We start from the raw sequence: 10,858 nt of genomic DNA, 5'->3' as shown, positions 1-10,858 counted from the left end.
ACTCTGATCTCCAACAAGGCTAATCTCAGCCTGACCCTCACACTCCCGAGACACCAATGCAGGAACAGGGTCCCACATTCATTGAGATTGTTTCTGTTTGTTCCTTTCCAACAGCTACAACTCTTCCTACAACAACAAATTGGAGAAGAATCCATCCGAGACGAGAGAAAACAGGTTAGTAAGGTTCCCCAACCAACCTCTCAAATGTCACACACATTCAGTCAATGGTCTTTGCTGTATGGGGAATGTATGAATGATGTCTTTCCACACTCAGGGTTATGTTTTATTCCTGCCCATTGCATGTTGGGATTCTCAGTCTGGGGAATGATGGGTAATGGTAATGAGACTTTCAAGGGGCCCTCTCCACTTCAGACAGATTCAAAACTGGAGTTCAAGCAGAGCATGTGTAATGTTGAAGAGATTGTCCACACAACAACATCTCAGTGCTCACTCAGTGTGTCTGGGTGAGAACCCTGGCTCTCTCTCCCTAACTGCATTGGGGAAACATCCAGACAAGGAGCAGGAGTAGGCCATTCGGCCTTTCGAGCCTGCAGCACCATTCAATATCATCATGTCTAATCCTCAATCAAAATGTTGCATTCCCTTTTCTCCCCATACGCCTTGAAGCCTTTAAAATCAAGGTAATTCCTCTCTCTCTCTCTCCATCTCATAAATATTCAATGCTTTGTCCACCACGGCCTTCTGTGACAGAGAATTCCACACATTCCCTGCCCTTTGAGTGAATAACTGATTCCTCATCTCAGACCGAAATGATCTCCCCTGTATCCTGAGACTGTGACCCTGGTTCTAGTCTCCCCAACACGGGGAAACACCCTCCCAGCTTCGAGTCTGTCCAGCCCCGTTCGTGTGTTTAAATCAGACCCCACTGAATACAGGGCCAGGTGAGCCAATCTCTCCTCATGGGACCATCCTGCCATCCTCAGTATGAGAATAGTGACCCTCCCTGCACTCCCTCTACAGCAGGACTGTCCTCTCATAGCTGGGGGGGGCGGGGGCAACCCTGCACACAACCCTCCAGCTGTGCTCTCCCCAAGGCCCTGTATCACTGCAGCAAGACATCCTGACCTCTGAACCCAGATCCTCTTGCACTGAAGGGCAATATACAATTTACCTTCCTCATTGCTTGGCTGTGCCGAGCTGTCTACTGTCATTAATTGGTGCCCAAGGACTCCCTTTGTCCATCCAGACTTCCCAAGGTATCAGTGTTTAAATAATTCCCTTCCTTTCTGATTTCCACACTGAAGTGTCTCACTCCATATTGAACCATGTTGTCCTGCATCTGCCATGTGTTCCCTCACTCACTCAACTTGTTGAAATCACCTTGAAGCCTCCTTGCCCCTTCCTCACAATTCACAGTCCCCCCCCCCCAGTTTTGTGTTGTCAGTGAAATTGGAAATGCTGTAATTGGTTCCCCCATCCAGGTCATGTGCATATATTGTGAATAGCTGGTGCCAAGCAGAGATCCAGGTGGTACCCCACCAGTCACTGGCTGCCACTCCGACAAAGACCCAATTATTCCAACTCCCTGTTTCCCGTCTGTCAACCCATTCCCAACACGTGTCAATATCCTCCCCCCTTACCACAGGTGCTTTAATTTTACCCATGAGCCTGTTCTGTGGGACCTTATCAAAAGGGTCCCTCCAGGAAATGTGGGATCAAGAAGGCAGCACACCATCACCTTCTCAAGGGCAATTAGGGACAGGCAATAAATGTAGGCCCACCCAGTGACCCCCATATCCCGGGAATGAATAAAAAGGAGGTGTCAGGAACCAGTGATGTCGTTCAAGTGTTCCATTCCCAAGGCCATCTGCACCCAGGAGATTTAAAATTGAGGCCATAGCTGTGATCAGCCTGACCCTCACACTCCCGAGACACCAATGCAGGAACCGGGTCCCACATTCATTAAGATTGTTTCTGTTTGTTCCTTTCCAACAGTTGCCACAACACCCACTACTACAATTCCCACAACAGAGGCTCCGACAACGACTGAAGAGACAACAGGTTAGTAATCTTCCCCAACAAACCTCTCAAATGTCATCATACACATTCAGTCAATTGTCTTTGCTGTATGGGGAATGTATGAATGATGTCTTTCCACACCCAGGGTTATGTTTTATTCCTGCCCATTGCATGTTGGGATTCTCAGTATGGGGAATGATGGGTCAAGCAACGGATGTGGTGTGTTTGAGAAGTTCCCCATGGCAGCCTCATTCAGAAAGTTTGGAGGTATGGGATACAGGGAAATTTGGCTGTCTGGATACAGAATTGGCTGGCCGAACGAAGACAGCGAGTGGTAGTGGATGGAAAGTACTGCGCCCGGACGTCGGTGACCAGTGATGTCCCGCAGGGCTCTGTTCTTGGGCCTCTGCTCTATGTAGTTTTTATAAATGAGTTGATGAGAAAGTGGAAGGATGGGTTAGTAAGTTTGCCGATGACACAAAGGCTGGTGGTGTTGTAGGTAGTGTCGAGGGCTATTGCAGGCTACAGGATGCAAAGCTGGGCTGAGAAGTGGCAGATGGAGTTCAAACCAGATAAATGTGAAGTGATTCATTTCGGAAGGTTGAATATGAATGCTGAGTACAGGGCTAAAGACAGAATTCTTGGCAGTGTGGAGGAATAGTGGGATCTCAGGGTTCACATCCATAGATCCCTCAAAGCTGCCACCCAAGTTGATAGGCTTGTTAAGAAGGTGTGTGGTGCTTTGGTTTCATTAACAGGGGGATTGAGTTTAAGAGCTGCGAGGTTTTGCTACAGCTTTATAAAACTCTGGTTAGACCACCCTTGGAATATTACGCTCAGTCCTGGTCACCTCATTATAGGAAGTATGAGGATGCTTGAGAGAGGATGCAGAGGAGATTTACCAGGATGCTGCCTGGACTGGAGGGCATGGCTTATGAAGAGAGGTTGAGGGAGCTAGGACTTTCCACACTCAAGAGAAGAAGGAAAAGAGGTTCCTTTGAAAGAGATGTACAAAGTATTGAGAGGCACCGATAGAGTAGGTCCCCAGAGACTTTTCTCCAGAGCAGAAATGGCTGTCACAAGGGAGTATAATTTTATGGTGATTGGAGGAAGTTATAGGGGAGATGTAGAGGTAGGTTCTTTACACCGAGAGTGGTGGGTGTGTGGAATGCACTGCCAGCGTTGGGAGTAGAGTCAGGGACATTAGGGACATTGAAGCGACTGCTGGACAAGCACATGAACGGCAGTAAATTGTGGGGTGTGTAGGTTAGGTTGGTCTTAGATTAAGATATATACTTGGCACAACATCGTGGGTCAAAGGTCCTGTACTATGCGATATTTTTCGATGTTCTATATCTCCTATGTTCACATCCAAATCCTTTACAGGGGAACATCGATTATCCAGCATTCGATTATCTGAATATCACATTATCTGGCAAATTGCAAGGTCCTGATGCTCGGCTAAACTACGTCATCCAGCATTCAATTATCCGGAATTCGATCAACTGAACCAAATGCAGCCTGCCCCTGTCTTTCGGATAACCAAGATACCTCTGTATATAATTGACGAAAAGTAGAGGGCCCAGCACCGATCCTTGTGGCACTCCACTGGTCACAGGCCTCCAGACTGAAAAACAACCTTCCACCACCACCCTCTGTCTTCTGCCTTGCATCCAGTTCTGTATTGAAATGGCTAGTTCTCCCTGTATTGCATTTGATGTAACCTTGCTAACCAGTCTCCCATGGAGAACCTTGTCGAACGCGTTATTGAAGTCCATACAGATCACATCTACCACTCTGCCCTCATCAATCCACTTTGCTACCTCTTCAAAAAACTCTATCAAGTTTGTGAGACATGATTTCCCACATACATCCTGTCCTTGTTAAACCCTCATGCAAACTATTCGTTAAGTATCTCCCCCATCTCCTGCAGCTCCACACAAAGGCAGCCTTGCTGATCTTTGAGGGGCCCTATTCTCTCCCTTGTTACCCTTTTGTCCTTAATATATTTGTAAAATCCCTTTGGATTCACCTAACCCTATTTTCTAAAGTTATCCCATGTTCCTTTTTTGCCCTCCTGATCTCTCTCTTAAGTATACTCCTACTTCCTTTATACTCTTCTAAGGATTCATTCACTCTATCCTGTCTATACTTGATATATGCTTCCTTCTTTTTCTTAACCAAACCCTCTATTTCTTTAGTCATCCAGCATTCCCTATCCCTACCAGCCTTCCCTTTCACCCTGACAGGAATATACTTTCTCTGGATTCTTGTTCTCTCATTTCTGAAGGCTTCCCATTTTCCAGCCGTCCCTTTACCTGTGAACATCTGTCTCCAATCAGCTTTCAAAGGTTCTTGCCAAATACCATCAAAATTAGCCTTTCTCCAATTTAGAACTTCAACTTTTAGATCTGGTCTATCCTTTTCCATCACTATTTTAAAACGAATAGAATTATGGTCACTGGCCCCAAAGTGCTCCCCCACTGACACCTCAGTCACCTGCCCTGCCTAATTTCCCAAGAATAGGTCAAATTTTGCACCTTCTCTAGTAGGTACATCCACATACTAAATCAGAACAAATTCCTCTCCATCTAAACCCTTAACACCAATGGTAGTCCCAGTCCCGATTTTGAAAGTTAAAATTCCCTACCGTAACCACCCTATTATTCTTACAGATAGTTGCGATCACTTTACAAATTTGTTTCTCAATTTCCTGCTGACTATTAGGAGTATATATAATACAATCCCAATAAGGTGATCATCCCTTTCTTATTTCTCAGTTCCACCCAAGTAATTTCCCTGGATGTAATTCTGGGAATATCCTCCCTCAGCACAGCTGTAATGCTATCCCTTATCAAAAATGCCACTCCCCCTCCTCTCTTGCCTCCCTTTCTATCCTTCCTGTAGCATTTGTATCCTGGAACATTAAGCTGCCAGTCCTGTCCATCCCTGAGCCATGTTTCTGTAATTGCTATGATATCCCAGTCCCATGTTCCTAACCATGCCCTGAGTTCATCTGCCTTCCCTGTTAGGCCTCTTGTATTGAAGTAAATGCAATTGAATTTATCAATCCTAACTTGTCCTCTGCTTTGTCCCTGCCTACCCTGACTGACTCGCTTCTGTTCCCAACTGTACCAGTCTCAGATTGATCTCTTTTCTCGCTATCTCCCTGGATCCCCCCCCCCCCCACCACCACCTTACTAGTTTATACCCTTCTGAGCAGTTCTAGCAAATTTCCCTGCCAGTATATTAGTCCCCTTCCAATTTAGGTGCAATCTATCCTTCTTGTACAGGTCACTATTATCCCAGAAGACCCAAAAATGTGAACACTTCTCCCCTGCACCAGCTGCTCAGCTTCACATCCATCTGCTCGATCCTCCTATTCCTCCCCTTACTAGCTCATATTACTACCCTTGAGGACCTCCATTTTAAATTTCTGCCTAACTCTCTGTAATCTCCCTTCAGAATCTCAACCTTTTCCCTTCCTATGTCGTTGGTTCCAATGTGGACAATGACCTCTTGCTGGCCCCTCTCCCCTGTGAGAACATTCTGCACCCTCTCTGAGACATCCTTGATCCTGGTACCAGGGAAAGAACACACCATTCTGATTTCTCACTGCTGGCCACAGAAACGTCTGTCTGTGCCTCGGACTAGAAAGTCCCCTAGCACAATTGATCTCTGGATCCCAACGTACCCCTCATTGCATTAGAATCAGTCTCAATACCAGAAACTTGGCTGTTTGTGCTATATTCCGCTGAGAATCTTAAGAACTGAGTAAGACTCAGTGAGGAATTAACAAGAGCAAGGGGATGTGGCAGATGGGCAGGTATCAGAAAGGGGGAAAGCCACAGATACAGTCAGGTCAATGGCTTACCGTCAGAAAAGGTAGGAGAGGGAGGCAGGCAGTGCAAGAGTCTTCTGTGGTTTTCCCCATTTCAAACAAATATGCTGTTTTGGAAAATGTATGGGGCGATGGACTCAAGGGAAGGTAGGCCGGATCTAAAAGTTGAAGTTCTAAATTGGAGAAAGGCAATAGGCAAGAACTTTCAAAAGCTGACTGGGGGCAAATATTCGCAGGTAAAGGGATGGCTGGAAAATGGGAAACCATCAGAAATGAGATAATGAGAATCCAGAGAAAGTATATTCCTGTTAGGGGGAAAGGAAAGGCTGACAGGACTAGGGAATGCTGGATCACGAAAGAAATTGAGGATAAAAGCAAATTACTGCGGATGCTGGAATCTGAAACCAAAAGTGAAAATGCTGGAAAATCTCAGCAGGTCTGGCAGCATCTGTAAGGAGAGAAAAGAGCTGACTCTAATTGACTCTTTGTCAAAGCTAAAAAAGGGGGAGAAATAGGGAGGTATTTATACGAGGCTGAGAGAAGGTGAGTCATGGCTCCAGAAGTAAAGGTAGCAATAAAGGGGTGATAATGACAGCGCATAGAGAGATTATAGGGAGATCTCTGTGAATGACCAAGGCTGAAGCCAGTGCTTTGTGACCAAATATGTGGGGGATTGGGGGATGGGGGGGGAGGAGGGGGTGAAGCAGAGGCAAAATGGAAATCAGGGGAGAAGGGTAGCAAAAGGGGAAGAGGAAAGGAAAAAGGTGATGAGAGAGTGGGGAGCGAGAGGAAGAGAGACAGTCAAGAAAAAAGTGAAAAAAAATTTAAAAATAAATAAAATAAATGAAATAAAATGATCTGAAGTTGTTGAATTCAAAGTTGAGACCAGCAGGCTGTAACGTGCCTCCAGTTTGTGTTGAGCTTCACTGGAACATTGCAGCAGGCCAAGGACAGACGTGTGGGTATGGGAACAGGATTGGGTGTGGAAGTGGTAAGGCACGGGAAGGTCCGGGACCTGATTGTGTACAGACCGAAGGTGCTCAACAAAGCGATCACCCAGTCGGTGTTTTGTCTCTCCGATATAGAGGAGACCTCATTGGGAGCAACGAATGCAATAGACCAAATTGAAAGGTACAAGTGAAACGCTGCTTAATCTGAAATGAGTGTTAGGGGCCTTGGGTGGTGATCATGGAAGAGGTAAAGGGGCAGGTGCTGCACCTTCTGTGATTGCATGGGAAGGTGCCATGTGTGATGGGAGAGGTGTTAGGTGTGATGGAGGAGTGTCCCGGAGGGAACGATCTCTGCGGAATGCAGACAGCGGGAGGGAAGGGAAGATGTATTTAGTGGTGGCGTCGTGTTGGAGTTGGCGAAAATGGCGGAGGATTATTCTTTGCATGTGAAGGCTGGTGGGGTGAAAGGTGAGAACAAGAGGGACCCTATCCTTGTTCTGGGAGGGGAGGGAGGGGGTGAGGGTCATGGCACGGGAGATGGACTGCACGCTGTCGAGAGACCTGTCAATAACTGTAGGTGGGAAGCCCACGGTTGGAGAAGAAGGAGCACATATTAAGAGCACCATTTTGGAAAGTGGCCTCATCGGAACAAATGCGGCGGAGGGGAAGGAGCTGAGAGAAAGGGATCGAGTCCTTACAGGACGTGGGGTGAGAAGAGCTGTAGTCCCGATAGCTGTGGGAGTCAGTGGGCTTTTTAATGGATATTAGTGGAGAGATTATTGCCATAAATGGAGACAGAAAGGTCAAGGAAAGAAATTGAGGGGTTGGTTAAGAAAAAGAAGGAAGCATATGTCAGGTATAGACAAGAAAGATTGAATGAATCCTTAGAAGAGTACAAAGGAAGTAGAAGTATACTTAAGAGAGAAATCAGGAGGGCAAAAAGGGAATATGAGTTATCTTTGGCAAATAGAGTTAAGGAGAATCCAAAGGGTTTTACAAATACATTAAGGACAAAAGGATAACTAGGGAGAGAATAGGGCCCCTCAGAGATCAGCAAGGCAGCCTTTGTGTGGAGCCACAGAAAATGGGGGAGATACTAAACGAGTATTTTGTATCAGTATTTACTGTGGAAAAGGAGATGGAAGATATAGACTGTAAGGAAATAGATGGTGACATCTTGCAAAATATCCAGATTATACAGAGGAGGAAGTGCTGGATGTCTTGAAATGCAGAAAGATGGATAAATCCCCAGGACCTGATCAGGTGTATGCAAGAACTCTGGGGGAAGCTAGAGAAGTGATTGCTGGGCCTCTTGCTGAGATATTTGTATCATCAATAGTCACAGGTGAGGTGCCGAAGACTGGAGGTTGGTTAACATAGTGCCACTGTTTAAGAAGGGCGGTAAAGACAAGCCAGGGAACTATAGACCAGTAATCCTGACCTCGGTGGTGGGCAAGTTGTCAGAGGGAATCCTGAGGGACAGGATGTACATGTATTTGGAAATGCAATGACTGATTTGGGATGGTCAACATGGCTTTGTGTGTGGGAAATCATGTCTCATAAACTTGATAGAGTTTTTTGAACAAGTAACAAAGAAGATTGATGTGGGCGGAGTGGTAGATGTGATCTGTATGGACTTCGACAAGGTTCCCCATGGGAGACTGATTAGTAAGGTTAGATCTCAAGGAATACAGGGAGAACTAGCCATTTGGATACAGAACTGGCTGAAAGGTAGAAGACAGAGGGTGGTGGTAGAGGGTTGTTTTTCAGGCCTGTGACCAGTGGAGTGCACAATGTTCAGTACTTGGTCCACTACTTTTCATCATTTATATACATGATTTGGATGTGAGCATAAGAGGTACAGTTAGTAAGTTTGCAGATTAGACCAAAATTGGAGGTGTAGTGGACAGTGAAGAGGGTTACCTCAGATTTCAACAGAAAATAGCACCATCTTATTGCTCTAAAAAAACACTGCTCCAGGCTAAATTAAGGCTGTATTTTTCAAATGTAGTCATGAGACAGATCTCAATGAAGCATATATAATCAAGAAAGAACAACTCTCCTCATGACTGTAGACTTACAGCAAGGTTACACAGTATAAACGATGCCCTTGTCTATTCCTGTGCCGTGAGCTCCCCCACACAGGTTCCTCCCCCACAAGGTCAGCTGGGAATTTCGCTCTGCGATACCTTTTCCTGGACACACTCCAATGTCCAGAGACACATGACCTTGAAAAGCAAAGGCAGTAACTGGACAAATACACTTCTGTGTCAGACAGCAGTATCTCAGAGCTCGGTCAGTGCTGCGAGGTGAAAATAATGGCTCCATCTCCCGAACTGCAGGAGGAGGCCATTCGGGGTTGAAGGGCCTGTACTGTGCTGTGATGTTCTCTGTTTTATGTTCATAAACAACATCTCAGTGCCCGCTCAGTGTGTCTGGGTGAGAACCCTGGCTCTCTCTCCCTAACTGCATTGGGGAAACATCCAGACAAGGAGCAGGAGTAGGCCATTTGACCTTTCGAGCCTGCTGTGCCATTCAATATCATCATGTCTAATCCTCAATCAAAATGTCACATTCCCTTTTCTCCCCACACGCCTTGAAGCCTTTAAAATCAAGGTAATTCCTCTCTCTCTCTCTCTCTAACTCAAAAATATTCAATGCTTTGTCCACCACAGCCACAGAGAATTCCACACATTGCTTGCCCTTTGAGTGAAGATCTGATTCCTCATCTCAGACCGAAATGGTCTCCGCTGTATCCTGAGACTGTAACCCTGGTTCTAGTCTCCCCAACACGGGGAAACACCCTCCCACCACTGAGTCTGTCCAGCCCCGTTTGTGTGTTTAAATCAGACCCCACTGAATACAGGGCCAGATGAGCCAATCTCTCCTCATGGGACCGTCCTGCCATCCTCAGTATCAGACTGGTGACCCTCCCTGCACTCCCTCTACAGCAGGTCTATCCGCTCATAGCTGGGGGAGGGGGGTGGGGGCAACCCTGCACACAACTATCCAGCTGTGCTCTCCCCAAGGCTCTGTATAACTGTAGCAAGACATCCCGACCTCTGAACCCAGATCCTCTTGCACTGAAGGGCAATATACAAATTACCTTCCTCATTGCTTGTTCCTAGCTGTCTCCTGTCATTAATTGGTGCCCAAGGGCCCCCTTTGTCCATCCAGACTTCCCAAGGTATCAGTGTTTAAATAATTCCCTTCCTTTCTGATTTCCACACTGAAGTGTCTAACTCCATATTGAACCATGTTGTCCTGCATCTGCCATGTGTTCCCTCACTCACTCAACTTGTTGAAAACACCTTGAAGCCTCCTTGCCCCTTCCTCACAATTCACAGTCCCCCCTCCCCCCAAGTTTTGTGTTGTCAGTGAAATTGGAAATGTTGTAATTGGTTCCCCCATCCAGGTCATGTGCATATATTGTGAATAGCTGGTGCCAAGCAGAGATCCAGGTGGTACCCCACCAGTCACTGGCTGCCACTCTGACAAAGACCCAATTATTCCAACTCCCTGTTTCCCGTCTGTCAACCCATTCCCAACACGTGTCAATATCCTCCCCCCTTACCACAGGTGCTTTAATTTTACCCATGAGCCTGTTCTGAGGGACCTTATCAAAAGGGTCCCTCCAGGAAATGTGGGTTCAAGAAGGCAGCTCACCATCACCTTCTCAAGGGCAATTAGGGACAGGCAATAAATGTAGGCCCATCCAGTGACCCCCATATCCCGGGAATGAATAAAAAGGAGGTGTCAGGAACCAGTGATGTTGTTCAAGTGTTCCATTCCCAAGGCCATCTGCACCCAGGAGATTTAAAATTGAGCCCATAGCTGTGATCAGCCTGACCCTCACACTCCCGAGACACCAATGCAGGAACAGGGTACCACATTCATTGAGATTGTTTCTGTTTGTTCCTTTCCAACAGTTGCCACAACACCCACTACTACAATTCCCACAACAGAGGCTCCGACAACGACTGAAGAGACAACAGGTTAGGAATCTTCCCCAACAAACCTCTCAAATGTTTTCATAATAATTCAGTCAATGGTCTTTGCTGTATGGGGAATGTATGAATGATGTCTT

At 46.3% G+C, this 10,858-nt stretch overlaps 1 protein-coding gene across 1 annotated transcript in view; it reads left to right on the top strand.

The window, feature by feature from the left end:
• Positions 1 to 327: 327 nt before the first annotated feature.
• The window catches only part of LOC140480783 (uncharacterized), a 79,594-nt gene continuing 69,063 nt past the window's right edge, over positions 328 to 10,858 (top strand). The window contains exons 1-3 of the mRNA XM_072576161.1: positions 328 to 406; positions 1,957 to 2,022; positions 10,701 to 10,766. Of these exons, the coding sequence (XP_072432262.1) occupies positions 328 to 406; positions 1,957 to 2,022; positions 10,701 to 10,766 (211 nt within the window). The remainder of the gene's footprint in view (positions 407 to 1,956; positions 2,023 to 10,700; positions 10,767 to 10,858) is intronic.

The sequence above is a fragment of the Chiloscyllium punctatum genome, chromosome 1 (assembly GCF_047496795.1).
Source record: "Chiloscyllium punctatum isolate Juve2018m chromosome 1, sChiPun1.3, whole genome shotgun sequence".
Lineage (NCBI taxonomy): Eukaryota > Metazoa > Chordata > Chondrichthyes > Orectolobiformes > Hemiscylliidae > Chiloscyllium > Chiloscyllium punctatum.
Note: the sequence above shows the minus strand (reverse complement) of the source record. Positions and strands in the feature narration are given on the sequence as shown.